This window comes from Pezoporus occidentalis, unplaced genomic scaffold (assembly GCF_034315485.1).
Source record: "Pezoporus occidentalis ecotype Australia unplaced genomic scaffold, CSIRO_AGI_Poc_V1 ctg670, whole genome shotgun sequence".
NCBI classification, from domain to species: Eukaryota; Metazoa; Chordata; class Aves; order Psittaciformes; family Psittacidae; genus Pezoporus; species Pezoporus occidentalis.
In genome coordinates this window covers 1,795-28,839 of record NW_026916020.1, presented here as the reverse complement: position 1 = coordinate 28,839, position 27,045 = coordinate 1,795, and the positions used below count along the sequence as shown (strand labels likewise).

The 27,045-nt window shown below is 58.7% G+C and overlaps 2 protein-coding genes across 2 annotated transcripts; one reads left to right on the top strand and one right to left on the bottom strand.

Moving 5' to 3' along the window:
* On the bottom strand, positions 1-27,045 carry LOC134175233 (glycogen phosphorylase, muscle form-like; the record flags this gene model as incomplete). The annotated part of the gene is made up of 16 exons (XM_062640907.1): positions 26,797-27,045; positions 23,862-23,963; positions 22,671-22,749; positions 20,961-21,064; positions 17,414-17,545; positions 15,899-16,010; positions 14,219-14,301; positions 13,537-13,719; positions 10,673-10,726; positions 8,552-8,698; positions 5,741-5,904; positions 3,758-3,872; positions 2,827-2,928; positions 2,587-2,734; positions 244-302; positions 1-148 (listed from the first exon to the last, which is right to left on the bottom strand). Coding segments are annotated over exons 1-16 (1,975 nt in total), but the record flags the coding sequence as incomplete, so codon positions are not given.
* Positions 19,018-20,780, top strand: LOC134175231 (uncharacterized; the record flags this gene model as incomplete). Its single annotated transcript, XM_062640906.1, is given in 3 exon segments — positions 19,018-19,098; positions 19,759-19,824; positions 20,592-20,780. Coding segments are annotated over 3 exon segments (336 nt in total), but the record flags the coding sequence as incomplete, so codon positions are not given.

Here is a 27,045-nt window from a genome sequence, read left to right as displayed (position 1 = left end):
CCGCACCCTTCTCGGCCAGCGACACGCGGTAGTTCTCCAGGAAGAGCACCCGGAGGCGGTCGCCCACGGCCGGGTCGTGGTTGACGATGTCCCCGATGGACGTCACCAGCTTGATGATCATCTTGGCCATGTGGTACCCGGGGGCAGCCTGGGGGGGGGGGGGAAAGGGGTCAGCAGCACCCCCAAACCCATGGGGACCCCCCTGGAGTCATCCCTGTGTGTCCCCCCCCATCCCATCCTCACCTTGCCCCCGATCATGACGGTTCGGGGCACAATGGGTTTGCTGGGGTCCTTCTTGATCCCTGCAAGGGGGGAGCTCAATCAAGGGGGGGCCCAAATTGTAGCTGGGACCCCCCAGTGAGGGGGTGTTGGGGGGGATGTTGGGGTCGCTGGGTTTGGGGGGGGGGCACTGGGAGCCATGGGCATTCCTGTGGGGTGTCCCATTGGGGGTCCCATTGGGGTGTCCCTTAGGGGGTCCCATGGGGTGTCCCATAGGGGGTCCCATAGGGGGAATCCATGGATGTCCCATAGGGGTGTCCCATTGGGGTGTCCCCTAGGGGGTCCCATTGGGTGTCCCTTAGGGGTGTCCCATAGGAAGAATCCATGGATGTCCCATAGGGGAGTCCCATTGGGGGTCCCCTAGGGCTGTCCCATTGGGTGTCCCCATGGGGTGTCCCATAGAGGGTCCCATTGAGTGTCCCATTGGGTGTCCCTTAGGGGTGTCCCATAGGGGGAATCCGTGGCTGTCCCATAGGGGAGTCCCATTGGGGTGTCCCATTGGGTGTCCCATAGGGGTGATCCATGGGGGTGTCCCATAGGGTGTCCCATTGGGTGTCCCATTGGGGTGTCCCATTGGGTGTCCCCTAGGGGTGTCCCATAGGGGAGTCCCATTGGGGTGTCCCATAGCAGTGATCCATGGGGGTGTCCCATAGGGTGTCCCTTTGGTGGTCCCATTGGGTGTCCCCTAGGGGTGTCCCATTGGGGGGGGGTCCATGGAGGGGTTCCATGGGGTGTCCCATTGGGTGCCCCATAGGGGGTCCCATAGGGGGAATCCGTGGATGTCCCATAGGCGAGTCCCATTGGGGTGTCCCCCTGGGGTGTCCCATTGAGTGTTACATTGGGAGTCTCATAGGGGGAATCCATGGATGTCCCATAGTGGTGTCCCATTTGGTGTCCTATTGGGGGTCCCACAGGGGTATCCCATAGGGGTTGTCCCATTGGGTGTCCCATAGAGATGTTCCATCCAGTGTCCCATTGGGGTATCCCATTGGGTGTCCTATCGAGTGTCCCATTGGCTGTCCTACTGGGTGCCCCATTGGAGGTCCCAGAGGGGTGTCCCATTGGGTGTCCCACAGGGGATGTTCCATTGGGTGTCTTTTTGAGTGTCCCATTGGGTGTCCCGTAGGAGTGTCCCATTGGGGTATCCCATTGGGTATCCCATTTTGTGTCCCATAGGAGTGTCCCATTGGGGTATCCCATTGGGTGTCCCATAGGAGCATCCCATTGGGTGTCCTATTGGAGGTCCCATTGGGGTATCCCATTGGATGTCCCATAGGAGTGTCCCATTAGGGTATCCAATTGGGTGTCCCATAGGAGTGTCCCATTGCAGTATCCCATTGGGTGTCCCATAGGGGTATCCCATTGGGTGTCCTATTGGAGGTCCCATTGGGGTATCCCATTGGGTGTCCCATAGGAGTGTCCCATTGGGGTATCCCATTGGGTGTCCCATAGGAGCATCCCATTGGGTTATCCCATTGGGTGTCCTATTGGAGGTCCCATTGGGGTATCCCATTGGGTGTCCCATAGGAGTGTCCCATTGGGTGTCCCATTGGGGTGTCCCATAGGGGTATTCCATTGGGTGTTCTATTGGAGGTCCCATTGGGGTATCCTATTGGGTGTCCTATTGGAGGTCCCATTGGGGTATCCTATTGGGGGTCCCATAGGAATGTCCCATTGGGTGTCCCATAGGAGTATTCCATTGGGTGTCCTATTGAGTGTCCCATTGGGTGTCCTATTGGAGGTCCCATTGGGGTATCCCATTGGGTATCCCATAGGTGTGTCCCATAGGGGTATTCCATTGGGTGTCCTATTGAGTGTCCCATTGGGTGTCCGATAGGAGTGTCCCATTGGGGTATCCAATTGGGTGTCCCATTGGGTGTCCCATTGGGGTATCCCATTGGGTGTCCCATAGGAGCATCCCATTGGGGTATCCCATTGGGTGTCCTATTGGAGGTCCCATTGGGGTATCCCATTGGGTGTCCCATAGGAGTGTCCCATTGGGGTGTCCCATAGGGGTATTCCATTGGGTGTCCTATTGGAGGTCCCATTGGGGTATCCTATTGGGGGTCCTATTGGAGGTCCCATTGGGGGTCCCATAGGAATGTCCCATTGGGTGTCCCATAGGAGTATTCCATTGGGTGTCCTATTGAGTGTCCCATTGGAGGTCGTATTGGGGTATCCCATTGGGTGTCCCATTGGGGTATCCCATTGGCTATCCCATTGCAGTATCCCACTGGGGTATCCCATAGCGATGTCCCATAGGGGGGGTGTGGGTGCCGGGGGGTCCCATATGTGTGGGGCTCTCACTGTTGTAGAGGGTGATGACGTGGAGGCAGTTGAGGAGCTGCCGCTTGTACTCATGGATGCGCTTGACCTGGACGTCGAAGAGCGAGGCCGGGTTCACGCGCACCCCATATTCCTTCTCCAGGAACGCCGCGAACTTCACCTTGTTCTCCTATGGGGTGGGAAGGGGGCACAGGGTGAGGGACACCCCCCCCCCCGCACCCCACTGCAGGGACCCCATTGCCCCCCGTTGCCCCCCGGGACCTGCTTGACGGCCGCCACGTCCCGGATGAAGCTCTCGTCATCCACGAAGCCGCGGAGCTTCTGGAGCTGGTCCAGGTCGGACACGAAACCTTCCCCGATGCGCTGGGGACACGGAGGGCAGAGACCCATGGGGACCCATGGAGAGCAGAGAGACCCATAGAGACCCATGGAGAGCAGAGAGACCCATAGAGACCCATGGAGACCCATAGAGACCCATGGAGACCCATAGAGACCCATAGAGACCCATAGAGACCCATGGAGAGCAGAGAGACCCATAGAGACCCATGGAGACCCATAGAGACCCATGGAGAGCAAAGAGACCCATAGAGACCATACAGACCCATAGAGACACATAGAGACCCATAGAGACCCATAGAGAACCCATAGAGACCCATAGAGACCCATAGAGACCCAGAGAGACCCATAGCGAGACCCAGAGAGACCCACAGAGACCCAGAGAGACCCACAGAGACCATAGAGACCCATAGAGAGACCATAGAGACCCAGAGAGACCCATAGAGACAATAGAGACCCACAGAGACCATAGAGACCCATAGAGACAATAGAGACCCACAGAGACCATAGAGACCCAGAGAGACAATAGAGACCCAGAGAGGGACCCAGAGAGACCCACAGAGCCCACAGAAACCCATAGAGACCAGAGAGACCCAAAGAGACCCATAGAACCCCATAGAGACCACAGAGACCCAGAGACCCAAAGAGACCCATAGAGCCCATAGAACCCCAGAGAGCCCCAGAGAGACCCACAGACACCATAGAGACAATAGAGACCCATAGAGACCGATGGAGACCATAGAGACCCATAGAGACCATAGAGACCCATAGAGACAATAGAGACCCATAGAGACCCATGGAGACCCATAGAGACCATAGAGCCCCAGAGAGCCCCATAGCCCCCCATGGGGCTCACCTGGGCGATGGCGTCGGCCAGCCCCGGGTTGCAGAGCAGGAGCCAGCGCCGCGGCGTGATCCCATTGGTCTTGTTCTGGAACTTCTTGGGCTCCAGGTCATAGAAGTCCTTGAACCTGCCCCACAAGGCAGGGTCAGACCCATGGGGACCCATAGAGACCCATAGGGACCCATAGGGACCCATAGGGACCCATAGGGACACATTGACATAGGCAACCATGGGGCCCATGGCAATGGATGGGGACCCATGAGGATGGGGACCCACGGCCATAGGGATCCATGGGGGGCCCACAGTGACAACACCTATGGGGACAAGAGCCCACAGCCATGGGGACCCACAGTGACTCCCAAGGACCCCCAGACTGGTGGGGACCCATAGGCTATGGGGCTGAGAGCAAAGACAGGACAGGGATGGGGATGGAGATGGGGACAAGGGATGGAGCTGGGGTGATTGAGGGATGGGGGCTATGGGACGCTATGGGGCACTGTGGGGCACTAGGGTAACTATGGGGGTCCGTACACGCTGCTCTTGAGGATGTCGGAACGGATGCGCATGACACTGTTGATGGTGCTATGGGGACTATGGGATGCTATGGGGCACTGTGGTAACTATGGGGGCTATGGGATGCTGTGGGGCACTGTGGTAACTATGGGGGCTATGGGATGCTGTGGGGCACTATGGTAACTATGGGGGCTATGGGATGCTGTGGGGCACTATGGTAGCTATGGGGGCTATGAGACCTATGGGATGCTATGGGGCACTATGGTAACTATGGGGGCTATGGGATGCTATGGGGCACTATGGTAACTATGGGACCTATGGGATGCTGTGGGGCACTGTGGTAACTATGGGGGCGATGGGGGCTATGGGATGCTATGGGGCACTATGGTAACTATGGGGGCTATGGGGCACTATGGGGGCTATGGGTGCTATGGGCACTATGGGCTCTATGGACGCTATGGGGGCCATGGGGCACTATGGGTGCTATGGGCTCTATGGATGCTGTGGGTACTATGGGGTGCTATGAAGTGCTATGGGGCACTATGGGGTGCTGTGGGGCACTATGGGGTGCTATGGCTGCTCTGGGATGCTATAGGCACTATGGGGTGTTCTGGGGTGCTATGGGGGCGCTATGGGTGCTATAGAGGCGCTATGGGTGCAATGGGGGCACTATGGGGTGTTATGGGGCACTATGGGGCGCTATGGGCGCAATGGGTACTATGGGCACTATGGGGTGCTATGGTCAGTATGGGCGCTATGGGGCACTATGGGCGCTATGGCTGCTATGGGCGCTATGGGTGCTATGGGTGCTATGGGGTGCTATGGGGCTCTATGGGGCGCTATGGGGCTCTATGGGGGCTATGGGTGCTATGGGGCTCTATGGGTGCTATGGGTGCTATGGGGCGCTATGGGTGCTATGGGGTGCTATGGGGCACTATGGGTGCTATGGGGCGCTACGGGTACTATGGGGCGCTGGTGCACTAGGTGCTATGGGGCACTATGGGTGCTATGGGGCACTATGGGTGCTATGGGGCACTATGGGTGCTATGGGGCACTATGGGTGCTATGGGGCGATATGGGGCGCTATGGGGCGCTATGGGTGCTATGGGGCACTATGGGTGCTATGGGGCGCTATGGGTGCTATAGGGCTCTATGGGTGCTATGGGGCACTATGGGTGCTATGGGGCGCTATGGGGAACTATGGGCTCTGGGTGCTATGGGGCACTATGGGGCACTATGGGTGCTATGGGGCACTATGGGTGCTATGGGGCGCTATGGGTGCTGTGGGGCACTATGGGTGCTATAGGGCTCTATGGGGCGCTATAGGGTTCTATGGGGCGCTATAGGGCTCTCTGGGGCACTATGGGGCACTATGGGTGCTATGTGGCACTATGGGGCGCTATGTGGCACTATGGGCGCTATAGGGCTCTATGGGGCGCTATAGGGCGCTATAGGGCTCTATGGGGCGCTCCGGCTCCGTACACGCTGTTCTTGAGGATGTCGGAGTGGATCTGGGCGACGCCGTTGACGGCGTGCGCGCCCACGATGCAGAGATGCGCCATGTTCACGCGCTTCACGGCGCCCTCCTCCACCAGCGACATCCGCCGCAGCCGCTCGTGGTCCCCGGGGAAGGCGGCGTAGACCCGCTGGGGGGGAGGCACAGTGACCCACGGGGACACAGAGAGACACAGGGACACATAGGGACCCATAGAGAGACACAGGGACCCATAGGGACACATAGAGAGACACAGGGACCCATAGGGACCCATAGAGAGACACAGCGCGCCCATAGATGACACATAGACACATGAGAGACATGTTCACGCGCATAGGGACCTCATACCACACATAGAGAGACACAGGGGCCCATAGGGACACATAGGGACCCATAGAGAGACACAGGGACCCATAGGGACACATAGAGAGACACAGGGACCCATAGGGACACATAGAGAGACACAGGGACCCATAGGGACGCATAGGGACCTCATAGAGAGACACAGGGACCCATAGGGACCCATAGAGGGACACAGGGACACATAGGGACCCATAGAGAGACACAGGGACACATAGGGACACATAGAGAGACACAGGGACCCATAGGGACACATAGAGAGACACAGGGACACATAGGGACACATAGAGAGACACAGGGACCCATAGGGACACATAGAGAGACACAGGGACCCATAGGGACACATAGGGACACATAGAGAGACACAGGGACCCATAGGGACACACAGGGACACACAGAGAGCCAGAGGGACACACAGGGACCCATAGGGACACATAGGGACCCATAGAGAGACACAGGGACACATAGGGACACATAGAGAGACACAGGGACCCATAGGGACACATAGAGAGACACAGGGACCCATAGGGACACATAGGGACCCATAGAGAGACACAGGGACCCATAGGGACACATAGAGAGACACAGGGACCCATAGGGACCCATAGAGAGACACAGGGACCCATAGAGAGACACAGGGACCCATAGGGACACATAGAGAGACACAGGGACCCATAGGGACCCATAGAGAGACACAGGGGCCCATAGGGACACATAGGGACACATAGAGAGACACAGGGACCCATAGGGACACATAGGGACACATAGAGAGACACAGGGACCCACAGGGACCCATAGAGACACACAGGGACCCATAGGGACCCAGAAAACCCCATAGAACCCCATAGGGACAAACAGGGACCCATAGGGACCCATAGACACAGGGACCCATAGGGACCTCATAGACAGACACAGGGACCACATAGAGAGACACAGGGACCCATAGGGACACACAGGGACTTCATAGACAGACACAGTGACCCACAGGGACCACATAGAGAGACACAGGGACCCATAGGGACACATAGGGACTTCATAGACAGACACAGTGACCCACAGGGACCCATAGGGACCCATAGGGACCCATAGAGAGACACAGGGACCCACAAGCACCCCAAGAGCTCAGCATTGGTAGGACCCCAAAGCCAGAGAGACCCACATGGACACAGCATGCCCCCATACCCCATATCCCACACCCCATCCCCCATATCCCATACCCCATATCCCATATCGCACATCCCCTACCCTATAACCCATCCCTATAGGCCATACCCCATATCCCACACCCCATACCCCATATCCCATACCCCATATCCCATATCGCACATCCCCAACCCTATAACCCATCCCTATAGGCCATACCCCATATCCCACACCCCATACCCCATATCCCACACCCCATACCCCATATCCCATACCCAATACCCCATATCCCACACCCCATACCCCATATCCCACATCCCACACCCCATACCCCATATCCCACACCACGTATCCCATACCCACACCCTACACCCCATATCCCACAGCCCATACCCCATATCCCGCACCCCATAAACCATATCCCCCACCCCATATCCCATACCCCATATCCCATATCCCACGCCCCATATCCCATATCTCACACCCTGTATCCCATACCCTGTAGCCCACACCCCATCTCCCACACCCCACACCCTGTATCCCATACCCCATATCCCATACCTCACACCCCATATCCCACACCCCACACCCTGTATCTCATACCCCATATCCCATATCCCACACCCCATATCCCTTACCCCACACCCCCTATCCCATACCCCATATCCCATACCCCACACCCCATATCCCATATCTCACACCCTGCATCCCATACCCCGTAGCCCACACCCCATCTCCCACACCCCACATCCCATACCCCATACCCCTTACCCCATACCCCATATCCCACACCCCACACCCTGTATCTCATACCCCATATCCCTTACCCCACACCCCCTATCCCATACCCCATATCCCACACCCCACACCCCATATCCCATATCTCACACCCTGTATCCCATACCTCGTAGCCCACACCCCATCTCCCACACCCCACATCCCATACCCCATATCCCATATCCCACACCCCACACCCCTCACCCCCCACGCCTTATATCCCATATCCCACACCCCATATCCCACACCCCACACCCCATATCCCATATCTCACACCCTGTATCCCATACCTCGTAGCCCACACCCCATCTCCCACACCCCACATCCCACACCCCATCTCCCACATCCCACACCCCACACCCTGTATCTCATACCCCATATCCCTTACCCCATATCCCTTACCCCATATCCCATATCTCACACCCCATATCCCATATCTCACACCCCACACCCCACACCCCACATCCCCCCACCCCCCACCCCCCACACCCCACACCGCCCCCCGCCGCCCCGCTCACATCCAGGAACCTCTGGTTGATCTCGTAGATGATCTGGAGGTGCCGCGGGAGCAGCGTCTCCAGCAGCCGCACGGGCCAGCGCTCCAGCGCCTCGGGCAGCACCGTGTGGTTCGTGTAGGCGCAGGTGCGCACCGTGACCGCCCAGGCCTGGCGAGCACAGGGAGCATGGGGACACAGGGAGCATGGAGAACATAGGGACCATGGGGAGCATGGGGACACACAGGGAGCATGGGGAGCATGGGGAACATAGGGACCATGGAGAACATAGGGACCGTGGGGAGCATGGGGAGTGTGGGGAGCATAGGGACCATGAAGAACATAGGGACCATGGGGAACATAGGGAGCATAGGGAACATAGGGACCGTGGGGAACATAGGGACCATAGGGAACATAGGGACCGTGGGGAACATAGGGACCATGGGGAACATAGGGACTGTGGGGAACATAGGGACCGTGGGGAACATAGGGACCATGGAGAACATAGGGACCGTGGGGAACATAGGGACCATAGGGAGCGTGGGGAACATAGGGACCATGGGGAACATAGGGACCGTGGGGAACATAGGGATGTGGGGAACATAGGGAGCGTGGGGAACATAGGGACCATGGGGAACATAGGGACCGTGGGGAGCATGGGGAGTGTGGGGAGCATAGGGACCATGAAGAACATAGGGACCATGGGGAACATAGGGACTGTGGGGAACATAGGGACCGTGGGGAACATAGGGACCATGGAGAACATAGGGACCATGGAGAACATAGGGACCGTGGGGAGCATAGGGACCATGGGGAACATAGGGACCATGGAGAACATAGGGAGCATAGGGAACATAGGGACCATGGAGAACATAGGGACCGTGGAGAACATAGGGACCGTGGGGAACATAGGGACCGTGGGGAACATAGGGACCGTGGGGAACATAGGGACCGTGGGGAACAGAGGGACCGTGGGGAACATAGGGACCGTGGGGAACATAGGGACCGAGGGGAACATAGGGACCGTGGGGAACATAGGGACCGTGGGGAGCATAGGGACCATAGGGAACATAGGGACCGTGGGGAGCATAGGGACCATGGATAACATAGGGACCATGGGGAACATAGGGACCGTGGGGAACATAGGGACCATGGGGAACATAGGGACCGTGGGGAGCATAGGGACCATGGGGAACATAGGGACCATGGGGAACATAGGGACCGTGGGGAACATAGGGACCGTGGGGAACATAGGGACCATGGGGAACATAGGGACCGTGGGGAGCATAGGGACCGTGGGGAACATAGGGACCGTGGGGAACATAGGGACCGTGGGGAACATAGGGACCGTGGGGAGCATAGGGACCATGGATAACATAGGGACCATGGGGAACATAGGGACCGTGGGGAACATAGGGACCGTGGGGAACATAGGGACCGTGGGGAACATAGGGACCGTGGGGAGCATAGGGACCGTGGGGAACATAGGGACCGTGGGGAACATAGGGACCATGGGGAACATAGGGACCATGGGGAGCATGGGGAGCGTGGGGAACATAGGGACCGTGGGGAACATAGGGACCGTGGGGAACATAGGGACCGTGGGGAACATAGGGACCGTGGGGAGCATGGGGAGCGTGGGGAACATAGGGACCGTGGGGAACATAGGGACCGTGGGGAACATAGGGACCGTGGGGAACATAGGGACCGTGGGGAGCATAGGGACCGTGGGGAACATAGGGACCGAGGGGAGCATGGGGACCGTGGGGAACATAGGGACCGTGGGGAACATAGGGACCGTGGGGAACATAGGGACCGTGGGGAGCATAGGGACCGTGGGGAACATAGGGACCGTGGGGAGCATAGGGACCGTGGGGAGCATAGGGACCATGGGGAGCATAGGGACCATGGGGAGCATAGGGACCGTGGAGAACATAGGGACCGTGGGGAACATAGGGACCGTGGGGAGGGAGGTGGGGAGCATGGGGAGCGTGGGGAGAGTGGGGACATGTGGGAGCGTGGGGAACATGTGGGACCGTGGGGAGCATAGGGACCATGGGGAGAGCATGGGGAGCATGGGGGGCCCCACCGTGGGAGAGCCCTGCATAGGCACACCGGGAGGACCCTGCCCCAGCATGGACCCACCTTGTCCCAGCCAAGCTTCTCCTCATCCACCAGGATCCGCATGAGCTCTGGGACCATGGGGAGCATGGGGAGCGTGGGGACCATGGGAACATAGGGACCGTGGGGACATGGATGGGACATGGATGGGACCTGGAGGGGACATGGATGGGGACATGGAGGGACATGGAGGGGATATGGAGGGGACATGGAGGGGACATGGAGGGACCGTGGGGACATGGACCGTGGGAAATGGGGACATGGATGGGGACATGGAGGGGACATGGATGGGACATGGATGGGGACATGGGGGACATGGAGGGACATAGGGACATGGAGGGAGCATGGGGGGACATGGGGAGGGGCCATGGGGACATGGAGGGGACATGGATGGGACATGGAGGGGACATGGAGGGGATATGGATGGGACATGGAGGGGACATGGAGGGGACATGGATGGGACATGGAGGGGACATGGAGGGGACATGGATGGGACATGGAGGGGACATGGATGGGGACATGGATGGGACATGGATGGGACATGGAGGGACATGGATGGGACATGGAGGGACATGGAGGGGACATGGATGGGACATGGAGGGACATGGATGGGACATGGAGGGACATGGATGGGACATGGAGGGGACATGGAAGGGGACATGGATGGGACAGGGAGCGAAATGAAGTGGACATGGAGGGGACATGGATGGGACATGGAGGGGACATGGAGGGGACATGGATGGCTGGGACATGGATGGGACATGGAGGGGACATGGAGGGACATGGATGGGACATGGATGGGACATGGAGGGGACATGGAGGGGACATGGATGGGGACATGGATGGGGACATGGATGGGACATGGATGGGACATGGATGGGGACATGGATGGGACATGGAGGGGACATGGAGGGGACATGGTGGGGACATGGATGGGACATGGAGGGGACATGGATGGGGACATGGATGGGACATGGAGGGACATGGATGGGACATGGAGGGGACATGGATGGGGACATGGATGGGACATGGATGGGGACATGGAGGGGACATGGATGGGACATGGAGGGACATGGATGGGACATGGATGGGACATGGATGGGACATGGATGGGACATGGAGGGGACATGGAGGGGACATGGATGGGGACATGGAGGGACATGGATGGGGACATGGATGGGACATGGATGGGGACATGGATGGGGACATGGAGGGGACATGGAGGGGACATGGAGGGGACATGGAGGGGACATGGAGGGGACATGGATGGGGACATGGATGGGACATGGAGGGGACATGGATGGGGACATGGAGGGGACATGGATGGGGACATGGAGGGGACATGGATGGGACATGGATGGGACATGGAGGGGACATGGATGGGACATGGATGGGGACATGGATGGGGACATGGATGGGACATGGAGGGGACATGGATGGGACATGGAGGGGACATGGAGGGGACATGGATGGGACATGGAGGGGACATGGATGGGGACATGGATGGACATGGAGGGGACATGGAGGGGACATGGAGGGGACATGGATGGGACATGGATGGGTACATGGAGGGGACATGGATGGGACATGGAGGGGACATGGAGGGGACACAGATGGGAGGTGTTTTGGGGGTGTTTTAGGGTGTTTCTGGCTGGTTTTGGGGTGTTTCAGGTGGGTTTTAGGTTCTTTTAGGGGGTTCAGGCTGGTTTTGGGGTATTTTTGGGTGATTCCAGTGGGTTTTGGGGTGTTTTTGGGTGGTTTGGGTGGTTTTTGGGGTGGTTTTGGGTTTTTCAGGTGGGTTTTGGGGTGGTTTAGGGTGTTTCGGGCTGGTTTTGCGGTGTTTTGGGTGGTTTTTGAGGTGTTTCCGGTGGCTTTTGGAGTGTTTCCGGCGGGTTTGGGGGTGTTTCAGGCGGGTTTTGGGGTGTTTCAGGCAGGTTTTGGGGTATTTCAGGCGGGTTTTGGGGTATTTCAGGCGGGTTTTGGCGTGTTTCAGGCAGGTTTTGGGGCATTTTGGGGTGTTTCCGGTGGGTTTTGGGGTATTTTGGGGTGTTTCAGGCTGGTCTTGGGGTGTTTCAGGCAGGTTTTGGGGTATTTTTGGGTGTTTCAGGCGAGTTTTGGGGTGGTTTAGGGTGTTTCGGGCTGGTTTTGGGGTGTTTCGGGTGGTTTTTGAGGTGTTTCTGGAGGGTTTTGGTTTGTTTCAGGCGGGTTTGGTGGTATTTTTGGGTGTTTCAGGCAGGTTTTGGGGTATTTTGGGGTGTTTCAGGCTGGTTTTGGGGTGTTTCTGGCAGGTTTTGGGGTGTTTCCAGCAGGTTTTGGGGTGTTTCTGGCGGGTTTTGGGGTATTTTGGGGTGTTTACATCGGGTTTTGGGGTATTTTGGGATGTTTCGGGCTGTTTTTGGGGTGTTTCCAGCGGTTTTGGGGGTATTTTGGGGTGTTTCCAGCAGGTTTTTTGGTATTTTGGGGTGTTTCGGGCTGGTTTTGGGGTGTTTCCAGCGGTTTTTGGGATATTTTGGGGTGTTTCCGGCAGGTTTTGGGGTATTTTGGGGTGTTTCCGGCAGGTTTTGGGGTATTTTGGGTTGTTTCAGGCGGGTTTTGGAGTGTTTTGGGGTGTTTCCGGTGGGTTTTTGGGTGTTTCCGGTGGGTTTTGGGGTGTTTCTGGTGGGTTTTGGGGTATTTTTGGGGTGTTTCCGGTGGGTTTTGGGGTGTTTTTGGGTGTTTCCGGTGGGGTTTGGGGTGTTTCCGGTGGGTTTTGGGGTGTTTCTGGCGGGTTTTGGGGTGTTTTGGGGTGTTTTGTGGATATTTTGGGCTGGTTTTGGGGTGTTTTGGGGTGTTTCGGGCTGGTTTTGGGGTGTTTCTGGCAGGTTTTGGGGTGTTTTGGGGTGTTTCGGGCTGGTTTTGGGGTGTTTCCGGCAGGTTTTAGCTCTCACCTTGTCGGGGAAGGCCTCGAACGAGGTCCTCACGGGGTCGCGGCTCCCGAACTTGGCGGACTTGAAGCGCCGGACGATGTCGTGCAGCGTCGCCGCCACCACGAAGTATTCCTGCTTGAGCCGCAGCTCCTTGCCCTCGAAGAACTGACCCACAGCGGCGCTCAGGGACCCACAGCGCACCATAGCGCCCCATAGTGACCCACAGCTCCCCATAGCGGCGCTCAGGGACCCATAGCACCCCATAGTGACCCATAGTGACTTACAGCACCCCATAGTGACCCATAGTACCTCACAGTGCCCCATAGTGATCCCCATAGGACCCCCCATAATGACCCCATAGTGACCCCTATAGAACCCTCCATAGTGACCCCCCCATAGTGACCCCCATAGCGCCCCCCCATAATGACCCCATAGTGACCCCATAGCAACCGTAACATCCCATAATGACCCCATAGTAACCCCATAGTGACCCCTCCCCCATAGGCCCCCCCATAGTGACCCCCAGAGTGATCCCCATAGGGACCCCCCCCATAGTGACCCCCATAGTGACCCCCCATAGTGACCCCCATAGTGACCCCCATAGTGACCCCCATAGGACCCCCCATAGGCCCCCCCATAGTGACCCCCATAGGGCCCCGCTCACGTTGTCATTGGGGTACAGCACTCGGGAGATGTTCTCAGCCAGGTTCCGGTCCAGCACGGCCTGAACGTACCCCCCGACATTGACTGTGGGGACACAGGGGGGGGGTCATTGGGAACAGGGGGTTCATGGGGGTCAGGGTGGTTTGGGCTGTTTCAGCCTGGGTTGGGGTGTTCTAGGGCCGGGTTTGGGGCTGTTTCAAGGTGTTTTGGGGCTGTTTCAGGGTGTTTTGGGGCTGTTTCAGTGTGTTTTGGGGTTGTTTCAGGGTGTTTTGGGGTTGTTTCAGGGAGTTTTGGGGCTGTTCTGGGTCATTTTGGGCTTGTTCCGGGATGGTTTGGGGTTGTTTCAGGGTGTTTTGGGGGGTTTCAGGGTGTTTTGGGGTTGTTTCAGGGTGTTTTGGGGCTGTTTCAGGGTGTTTTGGGGTTGTTTCAGGGTATTTTGGGGCTCTTTCAGGGTGTTTTGGGGGGTTTCAGGGTGTTTTGGGGCTGTTTCAGGGAGTTTTGGGGCTGTTTCAGGTCATTTTGGGCTTGTTCCGGGATGGTTTGGGGCTGTTTCAGGGGGTTTTGGGGTTGTTTCAGGGTGTTTTGGGGCTGTTTCAGGGTGTTTTGGGGCTGTTTCAGGGTGTTTTGGGGCTGTTCTGGGTCATTTTGGGCTTGTTCCGGGATGGTTTGGGGCTGTTTCAGGGTGTTTTGGGGCTGTTTCAGGGTGTTTTGGGGTTGTTTCAGGGTGTTTTGGGGCTGTTTCAGGGTGTTTTGGGGTTGTTTCAGGGAGTTTTGGGGCTGTTTCAGGGTGTTTTGGGGCTGTTTCAGGGTGTTTTGGGGCTGTTTCAGGGTGTTTTGGGGGGTTTCAGGGTGTTTTGGGGTTGTTTCAAGGTGTTTTGGGGCTGTTTCAGGGTGTTTTGGGGTTGTTTCAGGGTGTTTTGGGGCTGTTTCAGGGTGTTTTGGGGTTGTTTCAGGGTGTTTTGGGGCTCTTTCAGGGTGTTTTGGGGCTCTTTCAGGGAGTTTTGGGGCTGTTCTGGGTCATTTTGGGCTTGTTCCAGGATGGTTTGGGGCTGTTTCATGGTGTTTTGGGGGGTTTCAGGGTGTTCCTGGGCTCTTTCAGGCTGCTTAGGGCTGTTCTGGGGCTGTTTCAGGCTGTTTGGGGGCTCTTTTGGGGGGTTTTGGGGCTGTGTCTGGGTATTTCAGGGTGTTTTGGGCTGTTTCAGGGCGTTTCAGGCTGTTTTGGGGCTATTTCAGGCTGTTTTGGGGCTGTTTCAGGCTGGTTTTGGGCTGTTTTGGGCTGTTTCAGGATGTTTTGGAGCTGTTTTGGGCTGTTTCAGGTTATTTTGGATCTGGTTTGGGCTGTTTCAGGCTGTTTTGGGGCTGTCTCAGGCTGTTTGGGGCTGTTTCAGGCTGTTTGGGGCTGTTTCAGGGCTGTTTCAGGCTGTTTTGGGGCAGTTTCAGGGTGTTTTGGGGTTGTTTCAGGGTGCTTTGGGCTGTTTCAGGCTGTTTCGGGGCTGTTTCAGGCTGTTTTGGGGCTGTTTTGGGGCTGTTTCAGGCTGTTTCAGGCTGTTTTGGGCTGTTTCAGGCTGTTTTGGGGCTGTTTCAGGGTGTTTGGGGGCTGTTTCAGGCTGTTTTGGGCTGTTTCAGGCTGTTTTGGGGCTGTTTCAGGCTGTTTTGGGGGCTGTTTTGGGCCGTTTCTCACAGTCCTTCAGGTTGAAGTCGCAGGGCGCGCGGGCCGACCAGAGCCTCATGGTGTTCACGGTGTTGTTGCGGTACCCGGGTACGGGGGTGTCGTACGGCAGCGCCAGCACCACCTGGGGGGCACCAGGAACAGCCCCCATCGCACCCCCCCCCCACATACCCCAGCCCCACCCCATTGGGGGGGGGCTCAGAGCCCAGCTCCTGCACCCATCCCTGTGCCCTCGCACGGCCCCATTGAAAACCATTGCACCCCCATTGCACCCCCTTGTCCCCCCCATGAGCTCCCCTTGAAGCCCTCTTGTCCCCCCTTTGAAACCCCCGTTGCCCCCCCTTGGACCCCCTTTGAGGCCCCCCTTGCCCCCCATGAATCCCCCCTTAACTTGTCCCCCATGACCCCCCCGTTGCCCCCAAGAACCCACCTTGACCCCACTGTGCCCCCATGACCTCCCCATTGCCCCTCATGAACCCCCCTGTTCCCCCCCATGAAACCCCCTTGTTCCCCTTTTGCCCCCCCATGAGCCCCATGACCCCCCTTGTTCCCCCATGAACCCCCTTGTTCCCCTTAACCCCCCCTTGAGCCCCCATGACCCCTCACTGTCCCCCATGAACCCCCCTTGGTCCCCCTTTGAACCCCCCATTGAGCCCCCCTTGAACACCCCATTGAGCTCCCCTTGCCCCCCTTGACCCCTCCTTGTTCCCCCCCTTGAACCCCCCATTGCCCCCCATGAACCCCGTTTTTCCCCCTTTGAACCCCCCATTGAGCCCCCCTTGCCCCCGATGACCCCCCCTTGTTCCCCCCTTGAACCCCCCATTGAGCCCCCCTTGTCCCCCATGAGCCCCCCTTGCCCCCCCATGCCCCCCCTTGTTCCCCCTTGAGCCCCCCTTTGAACCCCCCATTGCCCCCCTTGCCCCCCCCTTGACCCCTCCTTGTTCCCCCCTTGAACCCCCCATTGCCCCCCATGAACCCCCTTGTTCCCCCCCTTGAACCCCCCATTGAGCCCCCCTTGCCCCCCATGACACACCGGTGCCCCCCATGAACCCCGTTTTTCCCCTTTGAACACCCCATTGAACCCCCTTGCCCCCCCCATGACCCCCCTTGACCCCTCCTTGCTCCCCCCCTTGAACCCCCCATTGCCCCCCATGAACCCCCTTGTTCCCCCTTTGAACCCCCCCTTGCCCCCCATGACCCCCCCGTTGCCCCCCATGAACCCCGTTTTTCCCCTTTGAACCCCCATTGAGCCCCCCTTGCCCCCCCATGACCCCTCCTTGTTTCCCCCTTGAACCCCCCATTGAGCCCCCCTTGAACACCCCATTGAGCTCCCCTTGCCCCCCATGACCCCCCTGTTGCCCCCATGAACCCCCCCTTGCCCCCCATGAACCCCGTTTTTCCCCCTTTGAACCCCCCATTGAGCCCCCATTGCCCCCCCATGACCCCCCCTTGTTCCCCCGCCTTTAACCCCCATGTCCCCCCCTTGTCCCCCCCTTTCCCCCCCCTTGTCCCCCCCTTTCCCCCCACCTGTGTCTCGAGCCATCGGGCTCCGTCGGGGCCGTGCTCCACGCGCCCATAGAAGTGCACCGGGATCGTGTATTCGGGGCGCGCCTTCTCCCAGGGGTTCCCGTAGCGCAGCCAATCATCGGCCTCCTCCACCTGCCCCGGGGGCCAATCAGCAAAGAGCGACGAAACAGCCCCAAAATCACCCAAACCCAACCCAAAACCACCCAAACCCAACCCAAAAACCAGCCTCAAACAGCCCCAAAACCACCTGAACCCAACCCAAAAAACAGCCCCAAACAGCCCCAAAATCACCCGAACCCAACCCAAAAAACAGCCCCAAACAGCCCCAAAACCACCCGAACCCAACCCAAAAAACAGCCCCAAACAGCCCCAAAACCACCCGAACCCAACCCAAAAAACAGCCCCAAACAGCCCCAAAACCACCCGAACCCAACCCAAAAACCAGCCCCAAACAGCCCCAAAATCACCCGAAACCAACCCAAAAACCGGCCCCAAACAGCCCCAAAATCACCCGAACCCAACCCAAAAAACAGCCCCAAACAGCCCCAAAATCACCCGAACCCAACCCAAAAAACAGCCCCAAACAGCCCCAAAATCACCCGAAACCAACCCAAAAACCAGCCCCAAACAGCCCCAAAACAACCCCAAAACCACCCAAAAACCAGCCCCAAACAGCCCCAAAAACCCACCCAAACCCAACCCAAAAACCAGCCCCAAACAGCCCCAAAGCAACCCAAAAACCAGCCCCAAACAGCCCCAAAACCACCCAAACCCAACCCAAAAAACAGCCCCAAACAGCCCCAAAACCACCCCAAAACCCAAAAAAAACCAGCCCCAAAACCACACGAACCCAACCCAAAAACCAGCCCCAAACCGCCCAAAACCAACCCAAAAACCACCCGAACCCAACCCAAAAACCAGCCCCAAACAGCCCCAAACCAACCCAAAAACCAGCCCCAAACAGCCCCAAACCAGCCCCAAAACCACCCAAACCAACCCAAAAACCAGCCCCAACCAGCCCCCAAAGCAACCCAAAAACCAGCCCCAAAACCAGCCCCAAACCCAACCCAAAAACCACCCAAACCCCGCCCCAAACAGCCCCAAACCAACCCAAAAACCACCCAAACCAACCCAAAAACCAGCCCCAAACAGCCCCAAAACCACCCAAACACAACCCAAAAACCAGCCCCAAACAGCCCCCAAAGCAACCCAAAAACCAGCCCCAAAACCACCCAAACCAACCCCAAAACCAGCCCCAAACAGCCCCAAACCAACCCCCAAACCAACCCAAAAACCACCCAAACCCAACCCAAAAACCAGCACCAAACAGCCCCAAAACTGCCCCAAAAACAGCACGAAACAGCCCCCAAAGAAACCCAAAAACCACCCAAACCCAACCCAAAAACCAGCACCAAACAGCCCCAAAACAAACCCAAAACCAGCACCAAACAGCCCCAAAACTGTCCCAAAACCAGCACCAAACAGCCCCAAAACCAGCACCAAACAGCCCTAAAACAACCCCAAAACCACCCCAACCCAAAACCCAGCCCCAAACAGCCCCAAACCAACCCAAACCAACCCAAAAACCAGCCTCAAACAGCCCCAAACAGCCCCAAACCAACCCAAAAACCAGCCCCAAACAGCCCCAAACCAACCCAAAACCCAACCCAAAAACCAGCCCCAAACAGCCCCAAACCAACCCAAAAACCAGCCCCAAAACCACCCAAACCAACCCCAAAACCAGCCCCAAACAGCCCCAAACCAAAACCCCAGCCACAAACCAGCCCCAAAACCAACCCAAAAACCAGCCACAAACCAACCCCAAAAACCAACCCAAAAACCAGCCCCAAACAGCCCCAAACCAACCCAAAAACCAGCCCCAAACAGCCCCAAACCAACCCAAACCAACCCAAAAACCAGCCCCAAACAGCCCCAAACCAACCCAAACCAACCCAAAAACCAGCCCCAAAACAGCCCCAAACCAACCCAAACCAACCCAAAAACCAGCCCCAAACAGCCCCAAACCAACCCAAACCAACCCAAAAACCAGCCCCAAACAGCAACCACACACCCACCCCAAAAACCAGCCCCAAAAACCAGCCCCAGCCCCAAACCCAAACCCCCAAACCAGCCCAAAAACCAGCCCCAAACAGCCCCAAAACCACCCAAACCCAACCAAAAAACCAGCCCCAAACCAACCCAAACCAACCCAAAAACCAGCCCCAACCAGCCCCCAAAGCAACCCAAAACCACCCAAACCCAACCCAAAAACCAGCCCCAAACAGCCCCAAACAGCCCCAAACCAACCCAAAAACCAGCCCCAAACAGCCCCAAACCAACCCAAACCCAACCCAAAAACCAGCCCCAAACAGCCCCAAACCCCCAAACCCAACCCAAAAACCAGCCCCAAACAGCCCCAAACCAACCCAAAAACCACCCAAACCCAACCCAAAAACCAGCCCCAAACAGCCCCAAACCCAACCCAAAATCCACTAAAACCCTCCCCAAACCCACCCCCAAACCCACCTCAAACCCACCCCAAACCCTCCCCAAACCCACCTCAAACCCACCCCAAACCCTCCCCAAACCCACCTCAAACCCACCCCAAACCCTCCCCAAACCCACCTCAAACCCAAACTCAAACCCACCCCCAAACCCACCTCAAACCCACCCCAAACCCTCCCCAAACCCACCTCAAACCCACCTCAAACCCACCTCAAACCTACCCCAAACCCCCCCCAAACCCACCCCCAAACCCACCCCAAACCCACCCCAAACCACCCCAAACCACCCCAAACCCACCCCAAACCCACCCCAAACCGCCCCAAACCAACCCCAAACCACCCCAAAAACCAGCCCCAAACAGCCCCAAACCCAACCCAAAAACCAGCCCCAAACAGCCCCAAACCCAACCGAAAATCCACTAAAACCCACCCCAAACCCAACCTAAAACCACCCCAAACCCACCCCAAACCACCCCAAACCCACCTCAAACCCACCCCAAACCCCCCAAACCCCCAAACCACCAAACCCAAACCCACCAAACCCACCCCAAACCACCCCAAACCCACCCAAACCCACCCCAAACCCACCCCAAACCACCCCAAACCACCCCAAACCCCCCAAACCCCCCCAAACCCACCCCAAACCGCCCCAAACCCACCCCAAACCCACCCCAAACCCACCCCAAACCACCCCAAACCCACCCCAAACCCACCCCAAACCACCCCAAACCCACCCCAAACCCCCCCAAACCACCCCAAACCACCCCAAAACCACCCCAAACCCAACCTAAAACCACCCCAAACCCTCCCCAAAACCACTCCAAACCCGCCCCAAACCACCCCACCCCAAACCACCCCAAACCACCCCAAACCCACCCCAAACCCACCCCAAACCACCCAAACCCACCCCAAAACCCCAAACCACCTCAAACCCACCTCAAACCCACCCCAAACCCTCCCCAAAACCACCCCAAACCACCCCAAACCCACCCCAAACCACCCCATAACCCCTCTGGGACCCTTCCAGCCCCCCCCCCCCTCACCTGCCACCCCCCCGAGATCTTCTGGTTGAAGATCCCAAACTCGTAGCGGATCCCGTAGCCGTAAGCGGCCAGGCCCAGGGTGGCCATGGAGTCCAGGAAGCAGGCTGGGGTAACGGGAGAGTGGGGCAGTGGGGACAGTGGGGTAAATGGGGGTAATGGGGGCAATGGGGTAATGGGGGGCAATGGGGTAATGGGAGAGTGGGGCAATGGGGATCAATGGGGTAATGGGGGCAATGGGAGGCAATGGGGACAATGGGGTATTGGGGGCAATGGGGTAATGGGAGAGTGGGGCAATGGGGTAATGGGGGGCAATGGGGTAATGGGGGCAATGAGGACAATGGGATCAATGGGGGCAATGGGATCAATGGGGGGCAATGGGATCAATGGGGACAATGGGATCAATGGGCAATGGGATCAATGGGGGTCAGTGGGATCAATGGGGGACAGTGGGATCAATGGGGGTCAGTGGGATCAATGGGCAATGGGATCAATGGGGACAATGGGATCAATGGGGTCAGTGGGATCAATGGGGGCAATGGGATCAATGGGGGTCAGTGGGATCAATGGGGTCAGTGGGATCAATGGGGTCAGTGGGATCAATGGGGGTCAGTGGGATCAATAGGGGCAATGGGATCAATGGGTGCAATGGGATCAATGGGGACAATGGGATCAATGGGGGTCAGTGGGATCAATGGGGGTCAGTGGGATCAATGGGGGGCAATGGGATCAGTGGGATCAATGGAGGGCAATGGGATCAATGGGGGCAACGGGATCAGTGGGGGTCAGTGCAATCAATGGGATCAATGGGCAATGGGATCAGTGGGGGTCAGTGGGATCAATGGGCAATGGGATCAATGGGTGCAATGGGATCAATGGGGTCAATGGGATCAATGGGCAATGGGATCAATGGGGGGCAATGGGATCAATGGGCAATGGGATCAATGGGGGTCAATGGGATCAATGGGCAATGGGATCAATGGGGGTCAATGGGATCAGTGGGGGTCAGTGGGATCAATGGGCAATGGGATCAATGGGTGCAATGGGATCAATGAGGGTCAGTGGGATCAATGGGCAATGGGATCAATGGGGGTCAGTGGGATCAATGCAGGCAATGGGATCAATGGGGACAATGGGATCAATGAGGGCAATGGGATCAATGGGGGCAATGGGATCAATGGGGGCCAGTGGGATCAATGCGGGGCAAGGGGATCAATGGGGGCAATGGGGGGATCAATGGGGGCAATGGGGGGATCAATGGGGGGATCAATGGGGGCAATGGGGGATCAATGGGGGCAATGGGGGATCAATGGGGGGCAATGGGATCAATGGGGGGCAATGGGATCAATGGGGGGCAATGGGATCAATGGGAGTCAGTGGGATCAATGGGGGGCAATGGGATCAATGGGGGTCAGTGGGATCAGTGCAGGGAATGGGATCAATGGGGACAATGGGATCAATGGGCAATGGGATCAATGGGGACAATGGGATCAATGGGGGTCAGTGGGATCAATGGGATCAATGGGCAATGGGATCAATGCGGGTCAATGGGATCAATGGGGGTCAGTGGGATCAATGGGCACTGGGATCAATGGGATCAATGGGTGCAATGGGATCAATGGGGGCAATGGGATCAATGGGGGCAATGGGATCAATGGGGACAATGGGATCAATGGGGGTCAGTGGGATCAATGGGGATCAATGGGGTCTCACCCGCCAGCCGCCCCAGGCCGCCATTGCCCAGCCCCGCGTCCTCCTCGATCTCCTGCAGCTCCTCCATGTCCAGACCCAGCTGCGGGGGTTTGGGGGGGTCAGGGGGGACCCCAAAACCTCCCCCCCGAGCCACAGCCCCCCGTGACCCCCCCTTGACCCCCCCGTGACCCCCCCGTGACCCCTTTGCATCCCCCCCATCCTCCCCATGGCCACCCCTTTGTGCCCCCATTCTCCCCCCATCTGTGCCCCCACACATCCCCCCCGTATCCTTTTACTCACACCCCACATCCTCTCGTGTCCTCCATTTATCCCCTCCATGCCCCCCACTTACTCTGCCCCATATCCCCCCATATCCCCCTATCCCCCATATCCCCCTATACCCCCATATCCCCACATCCCCATCTCCCCTCATATCCCCCCACATCCCCCTATCTCCCCTCATATCCACCCCTATCCCCCTATCCCCCATATCCCCCCCATCCCCATCTCCCCAATATCACCATATCCCCCCATCCCCATCTCCCCTCATATCCCCCCATATCCCCCTATCCCCCATATCCCCCACATCCCCATCTCCCCAATATCACCATATCCCCCATCCCCATCTCCATTCATATCCCCCTATCCCCCATATCCCCATCTCCCCCCATATCCCCCCATATCCCATCCCCCATATCCCCCATATCCCCATCTCCCTCCATATCCCCCATATCCCCACACCCCCATCTCCCCTCATATCCCCATATCCCCCTATCCCCCATATCCCCCACATCCCCATCTCCCTCCATATCCCCCATATCCCCACATCCCCATCTCCCCATCTCCCCACATCCCTGTCTCCCCTCATATCCCCCTATCCCCCCTATCCCCCATATCCCCACATCCCCATCTCCCCTCATATCCCCCTATCCCCCCATCCCCCATATCCCCACATCCCCATCTCCCCACATCCCCGTCTCCCCTCATATCCCCATATCCCCCTATCCCCCCATATCCCCCCCATCCCCATATCCCCCCATCTCCCCCCATGCCCCCCATCTCCTCCCACCCCCCCATGCCCCCCATCTCCCCACATCCCCAATATCCCCATATCCCCCCATCCCCAATATCCCCATATCCCCCCCATTCCCCCCATCTCCCCCCATGCCCCCCATCTCCCCGCACCCCCCCACGCCCCCCATCTCCCCACACCTGGTACAGGGCCTCATCGCAGCCGCTCTGCAGCCCCAGGTTCACCATCGTGTTCTGCAGCGTGCGGCCCATGTAGAACTCCAGCGAGAGGTAATAGATGCGCTGGGGGGGGGGAGGGGGGGGCACACACACATCGGGGTCACACTGGGGTCAAGGACCCCTCCCCCACCACCACACACACACCGGGTCCCCCCCCTCCCCTCCCCCCGCTCTCCAGTGACCGGATTAAATGGCAGCGGCAAAGGTCAGGTTAAAATTAACCCGGCGGGGGGGGGCGGGGCGGGGCTGAGAGACCCCCATGGACGGCACCCCTCCCCCACATTGCACCCCCATTGCACCCCCACATTGCACCCTCCACATTTCATCCCCCACATTGCACCCCCATTGCACCCCCCCATTGCACCCCCCATATTGCACCCCCATTGCACCCCCCCATTGCACCCCCCATTGCACCCCCACAGTGCACCCCCCACATTGAACCCCCCCAATTGCACCCCCACATTGCACCCCCCATATTGCACCCCCATTGCACCCCCTACATTGCACCCATTGCACCCCCCGATTGCATTGCACCCCCCACATTTCACCCCCTGCATTGCACCCCCTACATTGCACCCCCACATTGCACCCCCCCCATTGCACCCCCACATTGCACCCCCCATATTGCACCCCCATTGCACCCCCACATTGCACCCCCCATGGACTGCACCTTCCCCATTGCACCCCCCCATTGCACCCCCCACATTGCACCCCCCACATTGCACCCCCCCATTGCACCCCCCATAGACTGCACCCCCCATAAACTGCACCCCCCATAATCTGCACCCCCATAAACTGCACCCCCAATAAACTGCATCCCCATAGACTGCACCCCCCCATAGTGCACCCCTCATAGTGACCCCCCCACACCGGCATCCTCAATGTACCCCCCCAGAGAGCACCCCCAAAGTGCCCCCCCATAGCGCACCCCAAAACAGCACCCCCAAAGTGCCCCCCCAGAGCACCCACTGAGTGACCCCCCCATAGTGAACCCCAGACCTGCACCCCCAAAGTGCCCCCCCAGAGAGCACCCACTGAGACCCCCCCATAGTGAACCCCAGACCTGCACCCCCAGACTGACTCCCCCAGAGAGCACCCCCAAACCAGCACCCCCAAAACTGAGCCCCTCAGCACCCACAAAGTGACCCCCCCATAGTGCTCCCCCCAAAGAGCACCCACCGAACCCCCATAATGCCTCCCCATAGTGCCCCCCCCCCCAGACCTGCACCCCCAGACTGCCCCCCCCAGAGAGCACCCACCGAGTGACCCCCCCATACTGGCCCCCCAAACCAGGGAGCACCCCCATAGTGACCCCCCATAGTGACCCCCCATAGTGACCCCCCAGAGCTGCACCCCCAAAGTGCCCCCCCAAACCAGCACCCCCAAAGTGCCCCCCAGGGAGCACCCCCACAATGCCCCCCATAGTGCCCCCTTCAGACCTGCACCCCCAGACTGACCCCCTCAGAGAGCACTCCTAGAGTGCACCCCCCAAGTGACCCCCCAGGCCTGCACCCCCAAAGTGCCCCCCCAGACCTGCACCCCCAAAGTGACCCCCCAGAGCTTCACCCCCAAAGTGTCCCCCCAAAGTTCTCCCCCCAAACCAGCACCCTCAAACTGCCCCCCCCAAAGTGCCCCCCTAAACCAGCACCCCCTAAGTGACGCCCCCCAAACCAGCACCCCCAAACTCCCCCCCAGACCGGCACCCCCAAAGTGCCCCCCCAAAGTGCCCCCTCAGAGCTGCACCCCCAAAGTGCCCCCCAACCCCCCCAAACCAGCACCCCAAAAGTGAATCCCCCCAAACAAGCACCCCCAAAGTGCCCCCCCAAACCAGCACCCTCAAGCTCCCCCCCAAACCAGTCCCCCCAAAGTTCCCCCCCAAACCAGCACCCCCAAAGTGCCCCCCCAAAAAACCAGCACCCTCAAACACCCCCCCAACCAGTCCCCCCCCAAAGTGCCCCCCCCAAGTGCCCCCCCCAACACCATCACCCCCAAAGTTCCCCCCCCAAACCAGCACCCCCAAAGTGCCCCCCAAACCAGCACCCCCAAAGTTCCCCCCCAAACCAGCACCCCCAAAGTGCCCCCCCAACACCATCACCCCAAAATGCCCCCCCAAACCAGCACCCCCAAAGTTCGCCCCCCCAAACCAACACCCCCAAAGTTCCCCCCCCGACCTGCACCTCCAAAGTTCCCCCCCAAAGTTCCCCTCCCAAACCAGCACCCCCAAACCAGCACCCCCAAACCAGCACCCCCAAAGTGCCCCCCAACACCATCACCCCAAAGTTCCCCCCCAAAACCATCACCCCTAAAATGAACCCCCCAAACCAGCACCCCCAAAGTTCCCCCCAAACCAGCACCCTCAAAGCTCCCCCCAACCAGCACCCCCCTCAAAGTGCCCCCCCAAAGTGCCCCCCCAAAAAAACACCCCCAAACTCCCCCCCAAACCAGTCCCCCCCAAGGTGCCCCCCCAACACCATCACCCCCAAACTCCCTCCCAAAACCAGTCCCCCCCCAAACTCCCCCCCAAAACACCATCACCCCCAAAGTTCCCCCCCCAACACCATCACCCCCAAAGTTCCCCCCCCAAAACCAGCACCCCCAAACTTCCCCCCAAGTACCCCCCTCAACACCATCACCCCCAAAGTGCCCCCCCAAACCAGCACCCCCAAAGTTCCCCCCCAAAACCAGTCCCCCCCCAAACCAGCACCCCCAAAGTGCCCCCCCAAACCAGCACCCCCAGTGCCCCCCCAAGTGCCCCCCCCAACACCATCACCCCCAAAGTGCCCGCCCCCCCAAACACCATCACCCCCAAACTCCCCCCCCAAACCAGTCCCCCCCCAAAGTGCCCCCCCCAAGTTCCCCCCCCAACACCATCACCCCCAAAGTGCCCCCCCCAAACCTTGGGGTCCTTCTCATAGTAGTACTGCTGGGTGCGGAGCCAGCGCCCCACGAGGTGGTCGCGCACGGTGTGCGCCAGCGCTTGGTAATAGTCCCTGGGGGTGGCCACGTTGCGGTCCTTGACGAGCGTGAAGTGCAGGTGCCGGTTGAAGCCCCGCTTCAGCTCCCCCACGTTCTCCGGCCCCGCAAGGCCCCGCACGCTGATCTGGCGCCGCCGCTCTTGGTCGCTCAGGGGACGGGACATGGCTGG